General features: G+C 37.2%; 1 protein-coding gene across 9 annotated transcripts in view; it reads right to left on the minus strand.

Moving 5' to 3' along the window:
- Positions 1-849: 849 nt before the first annotated feature.
- CLOCK (clock circadian regulator) overlaps positions 850-18302 on the minus strand; it is a 125044-nt gene continuing 107591 nt past the window's right edge. For all 9 annotated transcript variants that reach the window (XM_071221280.1, XM_071221279.1, XM_053923297.1 and 6 more), the window contains 4 exons: positions 17295-17504; positions 16378-16580; positions 12322-12607; positions 850-6207 (listed from right to left, as the gene is read on the minus strand). In XM_071221280.1, the coding sequence (XP_071077381.1) occupies positions 6028-6207; positions 12322-12607; positions 16378-16580; positions 17295-17504 (879 nt within the window). In that variant the 3' untranslated portion in view covers positions 850-6027. The remainder of the gene's footprint in view (positions 6208-12321; positions 12608-16377; positions 16581-17294; positions 17505-18302) is intronic.

An 18302-nucleotide genomic window follows, 5' to 3' on the forward strand; every position in this document is an offset into this window, starting at 1 on the left:
TGTTTCCTCAGAAATTTAAAAGTGTACATTTGGAAACACATCTTCAATTTAACCCTCAGAGTTAAGAAACTTATGTTACACCATTCAATCCAATTTGCTTTAATTACCATTCTCTAAGGGATCCCAAAAGTGAGACAGTGCCCTGCACCTGTGGGACTCAGGCGCAACCTCTGGGAGATCTGAAGTAGAGAATGCTGCTCTAGCGCCCACCAGCAAGAAGTACCCTCCAGTTCCTAGGCTTCCAATGTTCAACACTGCCTTTCTGAACAGTGTTATGTATGGAGGTTTGGTTTTATTTTTAAAGGACCAAGCAACATTACACCATAGAGGCAGCAAACATTTTTTGTAGAAGAGTTTGCAGTGTGTATACATTGTTTTCCCTATATTTAAAGACCGTAAGTGGATTTTAATATGGATATGATAAGTAAGGGCCGTTAGAAGATGCTGATCCTTTTTACTAACAATTCCCCAAATGGGCAAAACTGGCAATGTGTGTATGCCATTGGTTCTGTCATACTGGCCTTTGGTAATCAAAAGTGCCCCCAAAATGGAAAAGGCAGCAAGTAAAACTAGAAAAAGGTTAGAGCTATACAAAGCAAATTTGAAAGAAGTTACCTTTATTTGTTTTTTTTTCTTAAATGAGTTTGGAACAGGAGGGAAGTGCAGAGGCATCTGGATTTGGGCCTTCCACTGCTGTTCTGAAGGACAATAGGTCTGGACGGCCCATGAGGAGGTGTCATGAGGGCTAGAGACTGCACCCCACAGAAGAAAAGCCAGTTCTCTAAAGTAAAAGACTACGAGGCAAAACAAAAGAAACCAAAAATTAAATACATGACACTATGAGATCGCTTTGATAAGAAAACAGCACAAATATATTCAAAAATATAAATAAATACATTTAGCCATTTTTATTCAAGACACCCAGAGAACTGCTTACAAAGCAATTTCTTCTTTAAAACCACTTTCTAAATTCTTCCATAAATACTCACTATTTTGATTGTCACTTAATGCAGCACCTCAGTGTTTGCTGGTGGTGGTAATGGAATTTCACTTAATAATTTCTTCATAAACTATATCCTATTTCATTAAAGGACATTTCCTTAGGAAAACCCAGGCAGCTTACAAAATATGTTAAATACTCAAAACAACCTGCAAAGTATTTTATTTAAGAAAAACAAGGAATGTAGTGTTAAATTATGACATGGGGGGAAATATGCAAAACAGTCACATGGAATTTTAATTTTTAAATATCCACATTTGTTTAATTTCTTGTGAGCTGTTCAATACTGTTTTAAATATCCTGAATTATAACTACACCAACAAAATTCATCCCCAGTGTTTCCACAGGAGTCATTAAAATAAAAATACTTTTTTCCTCAACCAAAGTAGTCTTTTTCTTAGTCCTTTTTGTGCAAAAATATTACAAGAGCAATTCAAATGGGAACGCTGAAATGACATGCCAACATTTCAGAGCACATTTAAAACACCCAGAATAATTCTTGAAATGATTGTATTCTAAAATATTACTAACAATCACTTTTAGGTTAGTTCTGTACATCTATTCACACTGATAAAATTTTCCTACACGTCTGAAAATAAACAGGCTCTTTTGGTGTCCACACATTAGGCAAGATAGGTTTACAATAGTGTCTAAATGGACTGCATCAACAATCTCAACTCCACCACATTCAAAACAAAAGTCAAAGTTCATTTGGCTACCTTGAAATCACTCCCATAAACCTACTACGGTTCACTGGATCTAAACATTTCTCAGAAATGTGTCATTTTAAAATTTCACCTAAGTGATGATTTGGGGATCCATTAGAAATGATAATGCCTAAGACAAACTTTATCAAAATGAATAATTGCAATAAAGTGCTTGTTATATTTCAAAATGATGCTTTTCAACTGTGGTATGTTGTTTTAAGTGTGTGCTATTCCTATAAAAGGATCCCCAGGCATGAGAGTTGGGTCTTCTCACCTGTCTCAGAAAGCAGCAGCACTATCTTTTGGTAGGCTGACGATAGGCACATTACCCATGCGGACGAGACTAACTAGTGCTATGGCAAGGGGTGGGGGGATTAGAAAAGTGGGAGGCATGTGGAGGGTGGTTCCTACTATAGTCATAGTTATATACAAATATATTAAATATGCTATAAAAATAGTCGACTCTTTTCCTTTGCAGTTACTTCAGAAGCTCCTTTTAGAACAATGCTCACCCAACTCATACAAACTGAAAAGGTTCTCTTTCTTCAATCACTATTAAAATGGCAAGTGCCTTTGTGCTGTTTCTTTTCTACCACCTAAAAATTCCGATCGACTTACTCCTGGGTAGACTCACTCAGCAATAGCAATATCCAGTGTTTATACCTTCCAACACTGACTCCCAAGAGACTGTGAACAGGGTCACAGATATTGGAAAGGTCATAGACTTGAATGAGTTTTATACAAATGTTCATCAACAAACTTTCAATCACCAAAGAAAAAAATAAATGAACAACACTAGAGTAAAATGCTATTTGCATTCTACTTTAAAAAAAAAAAAGTTTTACCTCAATGTAGTGGAAACATTTTAAACATGTTGAGTAATATCCAGTTAATAACTTTCCCCTGTCTGTAGGACCCCTATCTAAGGCTTCTTGAACAAGGGTTCATCTCCCTTCAGTGCCCAATGCCCACTACAGAGCTGCGCTGCGGCAGTGCCCTAACTGCAGACAGACTGCTTTAAGGCAACAGCCAACAACTACAGCACTTCTGAAGAACCCAAGTTATCATTTCCACTGTCCTGCACTCAGTATTCCATAACCACTCAAAGTCACAGGCATTCTCTAATTACTAGTATATTCCTAAACCAGAGCACAGGACTCAAATTACCCCCTCAACTTAGGACAGAGTTTGGAGACTCTAGTATTTACTTAATGCTACCCCACCCTCCAGATATGCTTTTCGGTCAGTATTTTGCACTCAGAAAAGAGAGTACTTGTGAGTGTCTAGGCTCGGGTTTGACACCACTCCCAGCAGCAATTCTATTGGTCCTTCTCTACTTGTTAAAACAATACTTACTGACTCACTCAGTGTGCAGCAGCCAAAGCAAGATAACCACTGCACAACAGCTGATCATCTGGCCTGATCTTCTACAGTTTCATACCTAAAAAGTGCCACCCAGAATAAAATGTCTTCTTTTGAAGAAAAAAATGACTATGAGAGTAAAGCAGAGGAAAGATGGTTTTTAAGTAGCTTAAAGGTACTTCCTACTTAGGTGTTTTTTCATGACTTAGATTTAGGATTTTAATTAACAACTTTGGCTACAGAAATGAATGGAGATCAGGCAACTGCTGAATGTTCATCAGAACGGGCAAGTCCCCATTCACAGGCCTCAAGGAGCAGGACAGCTTTGCAATCTAAGTGAAGCAGAGGAAGTCAGTTAAACAAGGAGCTAAGAGGCAGCTGGTGCTTAGCAGCTCTTCCGACACAACATATGCCTACTGACAGCAAAGGAAAAGCAGGTAGCTGCTCCTTTAAATTTAGCAAGCAATCCTAAGCAGAAAAAAGCTGCGAGGAACAACAGAAATTATAAATGCAAGATTTTGCCTAATTTGTTTTAGGCTTGGCTTTTTTAAATCTAAGTACACAGTACTCACGGTCCACCATCTTTCTTTTAAGTATGGTACTTGGAAGATAAACCTTAATAGTTCTTCATCTCTTTTATTAGATAAATCCCTATCACTAGATATCACCCATGAATGAATGAGGCACAACTCAGATATATATGGAATGGCATAACACGGTTAACAAGGCAATTTGAAAGGGAAGGAAATTAATACTGTTGCCCTATTTTACAACATCAATTTTGTCTATGTGTGTGTATGCTCAAGTACACATATACTCTTGACAACTATCCTTGACATTCACGAGAAAGTCAGAAATCTCTTCTGGATGATCATTCAGCTAGAAGAGGAGCTCTTGATATGTTGATTACTGATTGGTATCTAGTGACACTTCTCTTAATAGAAGGGTAGGTACCAACTTTCTTTGGTTGTTTTCATTTGCAACATTTTCTAATTTAAGTGTGGCCAGGAATGGTTTTCTACGGAAAGACAACGGATCCCTTAAGGATAACAGCAAAGCTGAGGACAGAAAAGCGTTAGGAATGGACGTAAGAGTTCCTCTGACTCCTTCATCTAGCAAGTCTGTATTAGGTTATCTTCATTGTTCAAAGCCTTTCCTGTTTAACAGCCTCAATTCTGTTACACATTTTCTTGTAAGTTCAATTTTAATGTATTACAGCTTGCTGTTTTCCCTTTCCTCAGTAATAATTTTTGATATTCTAATAAGATATTTTCCATTAATTTTCCCTTGCTCTATAGTTGTAAATTTAATTATTAGTACCATAGAATATATAAAATGCTTTTTTATGAATATAACTTCTGTTAGAATTTATTACCTTTGGAATATGAAATTGCCAAATGAAATCTTAGTTCATGTTTAGAAAGCATGTGAGTTACATTACTCCAGTGTTGTATGAAGGCAAAGCAAATTCCTACACTTCTTTTTTCTTTGTAGAAATCATATTGAACAAGTATTTACTGGTAATTCTGCAATGACTACTTAGCTTCAAAAAAATGCCAAGGAAAACAATTTAAGATCACATTAATGACTCTGAGAGTGTGAAGATGTCGTCTTTTATTTCTAAATTATTTGTACCTCCCGTCCAGAGACTCGAAGCAGTCTTCATAGGGACTTGGGAGAATGATGGCACTGAAACCCACATGCTACAAAAAATGTACTAAGGTTTCAAAACTGCCACTGAAACTGGACAATGAGTTCAACACGGTGAGTTACCACCTGAATCAAAATCAAGGCACTATGGGTTTTTTTCCCCTCAAATAACCCTGAATCATTTCTGACTAAAAGAACCATTGAAATTGTGAAGGATAATAAAAAGATTCCAACAAATCCTAAAAGTTAAAATTCCCACCAGTGAGAATGTTAAAAAGTGCCTAAAATGTTTTGTGTGCAAATTTTACTCCTGTAACTGAAACATTCATGAAATTACTTTCAGGTGTTGAAAGCCATTTATACATCTATTCCAACTATGAACTATATCAAAATATATCATCAAAACTCCCAACCTTCTAAAATAAAGCAGTGCAAATCCTATCTTCAAACATTATTGAAAAACAATGAAATGAGGGATACTTCTGAGTAACTTGAAAAGCCTGTTATTTCAATCATTTAACCTGAAAAAAAAATCCATTCCCAGCAGCACATCATACCTCTCTGAACAAACTGTGACGTCATAGCCAAGTATGAACAAAAGACTTGTGCCCTGGAAAAGTGAATGGAACACTATCGTGTTGTAAACAAAAGGGAAAATAAAGGATGTATTAGTCTGCACATGGCATTAGAATCTAAGGAAATGTACTCATACCTTTAAGAAGGAGATAATGCTTTCATGCAGCATACAAAATGTTTTGCTTTCTTTTCTTGTATCCAGACATATACATAGTATTTTTACAGCATCTGTACATAGAGAATTTGAACCCACACAACATTGTGAAACTACGATTTCGTCATTATCTGAAAAGGGGGAGGGTTTGGGGAAGAGGGCCTACTGGGTCTACTGGACTGTCTTCATGGCATCATTGTAAGCAAACTCCTGAAAACAGGCACAGAACCACTCAAAGTTACTAACAATGTTAGTGCCTTTCTGACTCACTAGAGGTCATATTTCATAGCTGAGCTTCTTAACATTTGGCAATATACTCTTTCCATCAAAAAATATCTGGGCAATGAAAACACTGTCAGAATTGGCTATGGCCCTAAGATCATTTCCTGATGGCTGGTATGTAATGTACATCTGTACCACTAGGCAGCATTTTCCCTGCTAACTAATTCCAGGAATTAGAACACTCAATACTGCATCTCATGAAACTACTAGACCTTTTCCTCCTAATCGTCAGAACATCTGAGCAACTCCTTATGGGCCAACCCATTCCTCCCTTGAGGTCAGAGAGGAGACGTGTGCTACTGCGGTTGAATCTTGGAAGGATCGGTCAAAGCGTCAGTCCTGTGCCGACTCAGTTGCTGTTGCTGCTGAGACTGGTGTTGCTGGTGATGTGATTGAGGGAAAGTGCTCTGTTGTAGTGGAAATGCAGCAGAAAGGATAAGCTGAGTCGATGGGTTCCCATGGAGCAACCTAGAAGTCTAAAAACAAATGGATTATGCAATACTGCTTTACCCCTGTTATGCTATGTACATTACGATTTACTTAAGTTTTCCGCTCCCCAATGAGACAAACATCTTTAAATAATCTACATAATTGTTGCTTTCTCATTTAAAAAATAACATTTTGGAAAATGCTTATGAGACTTTTCCCTCTTTTTGAAAATGTAACAAATTTCATTTTTTAAAATGTAGTTTTCTTTTTTTGATGGTTGGGGGGGCGAGAGAGAAACATCAATTTGTTGTTCCACCTAATATGCATTCATTGGTTGATTCTTGTATGTGCCCTGACTGGGATCAAATCTGCAGCTCTGGCGTAGTGAGATGATGCTCTGACCAATGGAGCTACTCCCAGACAGGGCCAAAATTTCGTTTTTTTTAAGGACTCTGAGTTGGAGATTTTGATACAGACAGTAATATATATCTTGAGATGAACCACACATATTCTTTCTCTTTGTATGTCTTAAAGGCCACAATTTTAAAGATAATAAATTTTAAGCCTATCTAAGAAAACATGAAACACACATACCCGGAGGTCAAACAGGAATGCCTTTGCACAGATGCATTCAGTCGGTCAGGGCAGCAGTTCAGTGGCTCAGCGTGGGCCCTGGCGTATACTGTCTGGGCTCAAACTCTGACTGCTCTGTCACTAAATGTATGACTTGGTCAAGAAGCTATTTACTTCTCTGGGCCTCAGTTTCTTCTCTTACAAAATAAGGATAATCACAGTGCCTCCCAAACTGGGTTTCTATGAATATTAAATATTAACATCACTATTATTTTAAAGTATTATAAAAATGAGGACAAAGTTAGAGCCTTGAATGCTATACATAGCACTGTGGAATAATAAAACAGAACAAAACACAAAAGGGCACAGGATCAGAAGTCAGAAGCCCTGGATTTGAGTTGTGCTCTGTCACTGATCAGCTGTGTGACCTTGGGCAAGTCTCAACTCTAGTGATCTGTTTCTTTCACCTAATTTCTACTTCCAGAGACACAAAGGAAACTAGCCAAAAGCAAGCTGAGTATTTACAATGCAAGTCCATCCTTACTACTGACAATACAACTTGATGCAGAGCTCCAAATTTTAAAGTAAAAACTGTGCTGGGTGATTTTTGCAACTATGTATGTAGGACACCTTCACACATGTACACACATGAATCCTTGAACTTTAAGAACCATTAAGCTTTGCCAAGGATCTAGACAATTTGCTTTCTCTCTCTGTCATTAGGAAAAGCTTTTGTAAGAAAGATAAAGAACTCAGGATATTCATAAGCCTTACAGGATTACAACAGAGATACATTTTGGAACTAAGTATTATATGTGAGAAAAACCAAATTGTATATTTACTATCTACTTAGGATTGTATTTCTGAAGGGTATTTCCTATATTATTTCTTTAGGGATCCCATGTCTTTGGAATGCTGTTTTTATTTATTTTAAAAATATATTTTATTAATTATGCTATTACAGTTGTCCCAATTTTTTCCCCTTTACCACCCTCTTCCACCCAGTACCCCCATTGCTTCTGGCAATCCCCCCACCCTTACTTAGTTCATGTCCATGGGTCATGCATACAAGTTCTTTGGCTTGTCCATTTCCTATACTGTACTTTACAACCCCATGGCGACTTTGTTCCAATTTGTACTTCTTAATCCCTGAACCTTTTCCCCCATTTTCCTCCCCCCTTCCAACTGATAACCCTCCAAATCATCTCCACATCTATGATTCTGTTTCTCTTCTGCTTGTTTGCTTAGTTTGTTTTTAGATTCAATTGTTGATAGTTGTGAATTTAATTGCTATTTTAATGTTCACAGTTTTGTTCTTCTTTTTCTTAAGTCCCTTTAACATTTCATATAATAATGGTTTAGTGATGATGAACTCTAGTTTTTTCTTGTCTGGGAAGCGCTTTATCTGCCCTTCTACTCTAAATGATAACTTTGCTGGGTAGAGCAATCTTGGCTGTAGGTCCCTGCTTTTCCTGACTTTGAACACTTCTTGCCAATCCCCTGTAGCCTGAAAAGTTTCTTCGGAGAAACTGGCTGAGAGTCTTATGGGAACTCCACTGTAAGTAACTATCTGCTTTTCTCTTGCTGCTTTTAAGATTCTTTATTTTTAACTTTTGACATTTTAATTATGATGTGTCTTGGTGTGGGCCTCTTTGTATCCATCTTGTTTGAGACTCTATGTGCTTCCTGAACTAGTATGAGGTCTGCCCGGAAAAAGTCCAGCCATCATGACTATAATGAGAATGGTTTGTGCAACATTGATGTAACCTGGCAGCCCAGAAAAGTGGACGGGAATGAGCATGTGTGAAGAATGATGGATTCACTGGACTAGTCAGTGGGGGAGGTAGAAGCCACTGAGTGAGCATGTGTACTGGGGTGGCTGTTGCCTTCAAAATGACTGAGTGAGTAGACCAATGAACCTGCATCAGATTTTGCATTAAGCTTCAACATTCCTCCGTGGAAAGTATTCAGATGATTCAGAAGGCCACAGCTATGGGCAACCTGGTGATACCTGCTCATGCATCACATCTCACATCTCATGCAGTTTTTTGGTGAAACACCAAATCACCCAGGTGACTCAGCCCCTCTACAGGCCTGATTTGGCACCTACAACTTCTGGCTTTTCCCAAAACTAAAATCACCTTTGAAAGGGAAGAGATTTTAGATCATCAATAAGATTCAGGAAAATACGACAGGGCAGCTGATGGTGATTAGGAGAACTGTATGAGGTCTCAAGGTGCCTACTTTGAAGGGGACTGAGGTGTCATTGTCCTATGTACAATGTTTTTTGGATCTTGTATCTTCTTCAATAAATGTTTCTATTTTTCATACTACATGGCCGGATACCTTCTGGACAGACCTCGTATGTCTATTTCCTTCACCAAATTAGGGAAGTTTTCTTTCATTATTTTTTCAAATAAGTTGTCAATCTCTTGCTCTTTCTCTTCTCCTTCTAGCACCCCTATGATTCGAATGTTGGTACATTTGAAGTTGTCCCCAAGGCTCCTTACCCTATCCTCATGTTTTTGGATTCTTTTTTCTTCTCGATATTATGATTGAATATTTTTTTTCTTTCATATGTTGCATATTATTGATTTGATTCTGGGCTTTATCCACTCCACTGCTGATTCTCTGCAAATTTTTCTTTATTTCACTCAGTGTAAACTTCATTTCTGCCTGGGTCTTTTTTATGCTGTTGAAGTACCCAATGATTTCCTTGATCATTCTAATAACCAGTGTTTGGAACTCTGTATCTAGTAACTGGTTTATCTCCATTTTGTTTAGTTCTTTTTCTGGAGTTTTTTTCTGTTCTTTCATTTGGGCCATATTTCTTTATCTCTTCAATATGGCAGCCTCCTTGTATTTGTTTCTATGTATTAGGTAGAGCTAGTTTGACTCCCTGTCTTAGTAGTGTGTCCTAATGTAGAAAAGCGCACCCTTGAGTTAGAAGGGGCAGAGTCTGAGGTAATTGCCACGATGGGGCTACCCATGTGAACCAGGATGATGGAGTCTCAGATAGGGTATCGGGCTCTGTCTCTGTGTGGGCAAGGGCTTAGAAAAGGGACAATGGCTGCTGCCTGGCCTCTGGAGCTTTGTCCAGGAGGAAGTTGTCCCCTGTCACTCTCCCTGATGCCAGATACTTCAGCTTCTCTTTGTATGTCACGGGTGCCCTTCCAGCTGTTGCCCTGGTGATGGAACTCAGAGAGAGAGTGAGTCTGCATAGTCCTAAGTCTGTTGTGGGCCCTGACTCAGAGGAGATGCCTAAGAATCCTGCAGTTTCTTCCGCTGCCCCAACCCCCACTGGTTTTTACAGGCAGGAGTTATAGGGAGTTATGTTCCTGGCACTGGAACCCGGGGCTGTTATGGTGTGGGTCTGGGATCTCTCACTCCTGAGGTAACCTAACCCTCCTGATTTTTACCCACCAACTGTGGGTGTGGGACCACCCCTTCCATGTCTCTGCATCTTCATGTTTATGCCCCTCCTACCCATAAGGATGAAAGTGACTTCTTTAACTCCTGTGTGATCAGACTTTCATACAGCTCACTTTTTTGATGATTCTAAGTGCTGGTTTTTTTGTAGTCTAGCCGTAATCTTTGCTGTGGTTGTGTAAGGAGGGATATTCCTCCATCTTGACTAGAAGTCCTGGAATGCTGCTTTTAGAAGTGGAGGATAGCCCTGGCCAGTGTGACTCTGATGGTTGGCATGCCAACCCACAGGCCAAAAGGTCATGGGTTCGATTCCTGTCTGGGGCACATTTCAGGTTGCACGTTTAAACACCAGTAGGGGTACGTGTGAGCAGGCAGCCAATCGACGCTTCTCTTTCAAAGCAACATTTCTCTCTGTCCCCACCCTGCTTTCTCTCTAAAAGCAATGAAAAAAATGTCCTTGGGTGAGGATATAAAAAAAGAGGGGATAAGAGAATGTTCATTCTTTTAAGGGCACTCATTCTGATAGACTTAGAAGACTGAGATCTTAAGGCAACTCCTCTCCTTTTTTAAGCTTTTAATTCTCACTGGATATATTTCCCCAAGATAATAAGTTATAACTTGTTATAAATTCTGATTATTAACTCGTATAAAACAATAGGTAAGCCAGTCATTAATTGCTGAAGTACAGGCCTAAGGTCTAAGGGACAATGTATGACTTGACAGAGAAATTTAGGCCACTAACCTGTTTTAATTTTCCACATCACAAGGTTAGGAATTACATTTAGATCAGAACTCCATGGGTAATAAATTAACACTATTTTTATGCCTGACTATATAGTATAATACTAAAAATCTTTACTATAAAGATTATACTAAAGATTTAGTATAATCTAATCTAATTACATATGTTGTACAACTCTAAAATTGATGGTATGTGCCTGGCCTACATCAGTTGGTCTATAGCACAAGTCTAGACTAGCCTACATTCAAAGTTGCTCCCCCAGGCAAGAAAAAAAAGGCTGGATTTACAGATGTCATAATCTGCTACTGAGCACGCTCAGTGAGGATACAAATCTAAATAACTTTCTTTTGTATCCTTCAGATAAGTAGATTCTGCCAGATCCTGCCTAATATACCCACATGAGATCTGTGTCTGCATTTTGGTTAAAGTGAGTGTTTACCATCTGTGGTCATAAACAACAGCTAGTTAATAGCTAGTTAATATGCCTTAGACTATGTTCAGTGATTCATATGCATCTTTTACCCATGAGATATGAACTACTAGCACCACCATGTTACAGATGAGGAAACTGAATTTTACCAAGTTAAATACCCTGCCAAAGGTCACAGAGTTTATATGATATAGCAGTGACTGAATCTCAGGGTAGCCTGACTTGAGAGTCCAAGTTCCACAGTATTCTGCGTCCACAGTATTTCTCCTCTAATAATAATTTATAACCAAAAATCATTATAAAACTTAATTTTAAAAAATTATTTAAGATAATGTCTATACTAATTTTTTAGAAATCCTGTTTAATACCCTTGCCCTGTAGAAAGTACAGTTTGATGAGCTGCTAGAGGGAAAAAAAAAAAATGAGAGAGAAGAAAGTTGCCTTTGCTTGAATTCCAGAAACTCTAGCTAGACAGGGCTCTCTATTAAAGTGCTCTGAGGCCCTGGCTGGTGTGGCTCAGTGGACTGAGTGCTGGCCTATGAACCAGTAGATTGCTGGTTTGATTCCCTGCCAGGACACATGCCTGGTTGTGGGCCACGTCATGCAAGAGGCAACTAAACGGTGTTTCTCTTGTACATTGATGTTTTTCTCCCTCTCTTCCTCCCTCCCTTCCTCTCTCTCTAAAAATAAAAAATAAATAAAATAATTAAACTGCCTTGATATGGGCAGGAAGTAGTCACTTATTCAATCTAGCAGTTCAGATAATTGGTTATGTCCACAGCAGGGCTAAAAGTCTACGAAGGACTAACGAGGGGAAGAACATACAGCTTAACTGGGACAAACATTCTCTTCATAGAAACTGAACTTGTACAATAAGCTCTTATAAATTTTTCAGATCATTTACAAAAGTGTCCATTTAGTGCTTAATTTCATTATGTTAAAGTAAATGGATGGGTTTGGGACGGACTGCCCGTGGGGGAGAATTACCTGTAAGAATTGCTGCGGTGGTTGGGACAGCTGAGCCTGAGATGGTTGCTGAACTGATGTAAGCTGCTGTTCCTGGGAACTCTGCTGCTGCTGCTGCTGCTGCTGCTGTTGCTGCTGCTGCTGCTGCTGCGTGACTGACAGTGTCTGTGACTGCTGCTGTTGTGCAGCAAAAGTTGGGTAGGCAGTCACCACCTGACCCATAAGCATAGTGCTAGGTACCATGACCGCCCCGCAAGCTACAGGAGCAGTTACTAATTTGGTCACAAGTTGCTGACCTTGGGAAAATCTGTAAAAGGAAGGAAAGAGAAGGAGAGTCAGAAATACAAAATATACATTATCAAAGGCAGTGGCTGAATACTTCTCTAAGACAATACCCAATGATATTGCCAATTCAGTTTTTTTAAAGCTGTATGTACTGATTTTATGTTTTTAAAGATTCTCTTTGAGATACCAGTAAAACAGAAATGTGTATATAGCAAAATGAAGTGATCATAAACAAAAATACAACTTTTCTTGCATATCTACATGCAAAAGAATGAAGTTCGACTCTTTATGTTACACCATATACAAAAATTAAATCAAAACAGAGTAAACGTTAAAGCCTAAGAGCTAAAACTATAAAACTCTTAAAAGAAAACATAGGGGAAAAGTTTCATGACACTGGATAGGGCAGTAATTTCTTGAATATGACACTAGAAGCACAGGCAACAAAAGAAAAAATACACTGTACATCAAAATTAAAGGTTTTTATTCATCAAAGGACACTATCAACACAATGAATGGATAACCCAGAGAATGGGAGAAAATACTTGCAAATCATATTCTGATAAGGGGTTAATAACTAGAATATATAAAGCAATCATACAACTCAGCAACAAATAATCAGATTAAAAAAGAGGTCTTAAATAGAGATTTATTCTACAAAGATACAAAAATGGTCAATAAGCACATGAAACGATGTTCAACATCACTAGCCATCAGGGTAATGCAAATCAAAACCACAGTGAGAAACCACATCACACCCACCCACCAGAATGGCTACCATCCCCCTCAAAAAGAAGAAAAGAAAATAATAACCACTGTTGGTGAGCATGTGGAAAAACTGAAACCCTTCTGCACTGGTGGTGGGAATGTAAAAGTGTAAAATAATGCAGTTACTGTGGAAAACAGTTATGACAGACAGTTCTTCAAAAAGTTAAACAGAATCACCATATGACCTAACAATTCCATTTCTGGGTATATACTCAAAAGAATTGAAAGCAGGGACTCAAGCATTATTCACAATAACCAAACAATGGACATAACCCAAGTGTCCAGCAACAAAATGAATAAGCAAAAGGTGACATATAAAAACAACGGAGTATTATTTAACCTTAAAAAGGAATGAAATTCTGACACATGAATTTTGAGGACATGATGCCAAGTAAAATAAGCCAATCACAAAAGACATATATTGTATGATTTCACTTATAAAAGGTCTCTAGAGTAGTCAAACTCATAGACTTCCGTGCTTAGAAGGTAGAATGGTGGTTTCCAGGAACTAGAGGGGAGGAGGAAGGAGGAGTTATTTTCAATGGGCACAGTTTCAGTTTGGTGAGACGGGACAGTTCTGGATACTGATGGCAGTCATGGTCACAAGGATGTGCATGTATGCCGTGCCAATGAATTGTACTCATAAAAAATGGTTTAACATGGTAAATTTTGTTATGTATATTTTACCAGAACAAAAAATTTTAAACCTGCTAAAACTTTTCTTTTTAAAAATTACTAGGTACTTGGAATCAAATATGTGGCACAAGGTTCATTTAGCTAATCTTGAATAAACTTAAAGTTGTCACAAAGGAATTTAAAAAACTCTAGGTTTATAGGAGATATTTACATGCAAGTTATATCTTAAACAATCATAATTCAAAACTAAATGACACTGTAACAGTGCATAAAAGTACCCTTAATTTATAAATGTATCAATGCAGCACAGTACTCACTGTGTTAGAATTCACTAATACTCCCTTCCCTCCTCACCTTCCTTCTTCTATTTTCTTTAATGAAAGAACAACAACAAAAAAAGATGCCTCCTCAGGGAAGAATATTATTCTTATTTCCCTTTTCTGTGAAATAAGTTAGTTTCTAACACGGCCCTATTACAGTGAAAAAAACTGAAATGCACATGACTCTACTGTAGATGTAGCATGACATAACTGCAGCCAGACTGCTTAAAGTACACAGTATTTAGACTTGGTGCAGACACATCCTTTGTTATTTATATGTTCCACGAGACAAATAAGTCTATTCTGCAACCATGTCAAACTTGAAAATAAAATACTAGATTGTATACGCTTCAGGACCAAATGCGTTATTTAATGCAAAAAAATACACATAAAAAATTTAAATTTATGTATTAAAAAAACCAAAGGAACAACTAACATTTATAAAGTGGGTTAGTTACAAAGTGCTGCGTGCTAATTTTTCTGTAATTGTAAAAGGAATTAGTATCTGAATTGCCCAACTGCTCACTGCTAAAACGTGATGAGACTACTTCATCCATCTCTGGAACCACAAGGCATTCTTCAACCTACTTCTGCTTAACTCTCACTTCTGTGACTTTGTACTGTATATGCTGCTCTCTCTGCCTAGAATACCCTCACCAGACATCCTGCCACAAACACCCCCAGAGCCAAGCTCTTTTAAGACTCACAGCAGGTATTTCCTCCATCAAACTGTCTCCAGCCACACTCTTCTCTTTCACCTCCTTGCTTCAATCCATAAAGTTGCTCACTTCCTCCCTCCTAAAGATCTACAAAGTATTTATGACACCAAATAATATTGATTTGTGTACCTTTCTATAGCTTTTACTAGTTTGATCTTTCTTTTGGGGCAAGTACGTGCCATTCTCATCTCAGAAGGGACACAAATGTTTGCTAAAATCAGTTTTTCCCCCTCAAAAGCAAATGGTTACAAATAGTTGATAAATCATGTCCTCCAAAATGCACATCAGCATTCTAATTTAATGTTTTTTTCCCCTCAGGTTTTAAAACTTGCCCTCTGCATTACTATGGAGCACATTCATAATACTTCCTTTCAGAGTGTCAGAGCTAAAAACTGGACTTTTTACCTTGAAGGAACTGAGCTCCAAAAAAGAAGGAATGAGTTCCTCCTGGATCTTTACTCTCTGGAAATTATTAATAGGGTTTTAATATAATCTATTACATGGCCTAATACAACAGCAAAGTTGTATTACAAAAGCAGCAGCCTACTTGCATTGCAGTAAAATAGGTGACAAATAAAATGTATGTAAAACAGAAGTTTTAAGACTATAGAAATCCTAAAGTTAAAAGCTTCCCATTATAAGAAAATGGCATTTCTTCAAAAACTTTGTTTCTAAGTCAGCTATTCCTACTAAAATAAAATCATAGATGTCTCCTGAATGGCCCACACAAGTTTAGTGTAGTATATGTTTAAGAATTTGAGCTTTGAAATCAGACACTGAGGCTTGGATTCAGAACCCCTCCTTCACTCCCTTAACTAGCTATAGGTCCTTGGCCAAATCACTAAAAATTCACTTTTTTCTTATCTGGGAAATGAAAGACCCTAACACATTTTTTTTTAAAAAAAGGAATTAAATGAGGTATGTTATGGTCACTTAGTATAATACTGAACAAACTCAAGAAAGGCATGCTATTTTTACTCCATTAATATATACCAACTATGGTAGTGTACACCCTAACCATTGCTAGCGCATGAAAACGCACCAGTATCTGTATGAAAATGATAAAGGTTTCACAGTGGTATAAAAAGCCTGTCATAAAATTCATAGAACAGTGTGTTGCAGAATTTGGATTCTACAATATTTGGTAGCACATTTTGAGGAAGGAAACAAAATTTGTAGCTATCTTTTTATTATAAAGTCCTTAAACAATGAGTACATTCTGCGTTTTTATTTCAAATTCAAGAATACTGGCTGGAGTAACAAACTAAAATCATGTTTTTAAAAATTAAATTGTTTTTTTAATCAACTAATTTACAACTTCAGAGCAACTAATGGAATATGGTAACTACCTTATCTGTCTGTCCTGAGTGAACGTAGTAACTGCAGCACTCTGGGTGCTGTTTTGCGGCATGCTCGACGGAATCTGGACCATGCTTCCGGCTGCTGGCTGCGAGATTACCATGGTGTTATACAGTGGTGCTGTAAGAGTGCTCTGTGTCTGACTAGGAAGAGATGTTTGTTGACTGTGCCCACTCAGTACATTCTGTTGACTCTGTTGGAAAAGAGGAGATTTTAATGACCGATTAACTGAAAAAATTTACATCAGGAAGTATGCTTCTACATCACTCTAACAATAGTTGACATGACAGAAAAAGAAGGGGCAGGACCCATTACTCTGGGAGAAAATGACTTGTAGTAATTAAAAATTAATTAGTCATCAATATCTTGCTCGAAGGTAAATGATTTTAGAAAAGGAGCATGATCTTAACAGGGATAATATAAAATAAACATAAAGATTTTCTATCAAATGCCCAAAAAGAGTAACCAACATTCGTCACTTTTATGCATGTCATTTGAAGCCCTGGGATTTATAGTCACATATACACACCAATTACCAAAATTTCCTGGAATATTAATTAAGCCTTCACTGCCTCAAGAATTTATTCTTCACTTATGGTAACACGTTTCCTGATCAGCCTCTTTTGCAAGTTAAACCTTTTTGATCTACAGAAGTAGCCTGTATGTTCATTTTTTTAAAATTGCAAAATTTTTTACATGTCAAAATAATGAAAATATTTAACATTCAACAGTTTCATAACACTTCTGTATAAAATATTTTAATAATGATTATAGTACTATACTTGCTAATTATTACTATTAATTTTAAAATATAGTATTGTTCAAGATGGAGCTTTACTTTTGTTTCAGCAATAATACACATTTCAATCACTGAACACTCTGTAGCCCGTTGTAGTCAAAACATTACCTGACTTGATGCACTCTGTATAGTGTGCTGTGGCATCATGTGCTGAGTTGTGCCGATGTGTCCGGTATTCATTCCACTTTGAATCTGGTTAGTTTGAACAACCTGGTTTTGCATATTTATAGGTGCGAGTTGCTGGATGTTAGATGAATTTCCGGAAGAAAGTTGAACAGAACCAAAATTCAACCCAGGGTTTGATTGTTGTAAAAACATCTTTAAAAATAAAGAATACATTAAAATGAGCTTTATAGATTAAAAACAAAAATGAATTTTTAAAAAAGCAAAAAAAAAAGCTACAAATTTAAGTTTAAAAAAGCAAGTAACAAGTCTAAGACATTCTGAATGAACAATTAGCAATAAGTAATTACTGAGTGAAACATACTTCACAATCATTCCTCCATCCTAGCCATACCATGTTTCCAACTGCTGGACTGGGAGCTCTCCACCACTTATTTATAACTTATATACAGCATTAGATCAAAGCCGCTTTCACGTAAAGCCTCCTTACACCAAAGTCCTAGTCTCTGACAGACATAACTTTAGAGTGGTTGACCAAATAAGACTATGAAATTATACCCATTGGTATTTAATTAAAATAAAGATTAATGATTTATTATGAATTCTGTACCAAGGTTATGTAAAAAAAAAAAAAGATAAATTAATTAATTAATTCTGTACCAACATGTACCTAAAGGTTTATGCAAAACACCATTTTTATATCATGGATTAAAGTTTACTAAGAACTGAACTGCTAAAAGATGACTCTAATCTGGAGATACAATGTTGATGGAATAAATTATCTTTAGGGACTGTAAATGCAATCATATTGAGGTAACCAATGAATGTTTAACTAATAAACTGATGAAATGCATCTCCTGCATGTCATATGTAAAATACAGTTTTCAATTACGGTTGACATACAGTATTCTATTAGTTCCCCGTGTACAACATAGTGATTACAAATTTATATAACGCACAAAGTGATCACCTCAATAAATCTAGTACCCCTCT

The sequence above is a fragment of the Desmodus rotundus genome, chromosome 4 (genome assembly GCF_022682495.2).
Source record: "Desmodus rotundus isolate HL8 chromosome 4, HLdesRot8A.1, whole genome shotgun sequence".
NCBI lineage: Eukaryota > Metazoa > Chordata > Mammalia > Chiroptera > Phyllostomidae > Desmodus > Desmodus rotundus.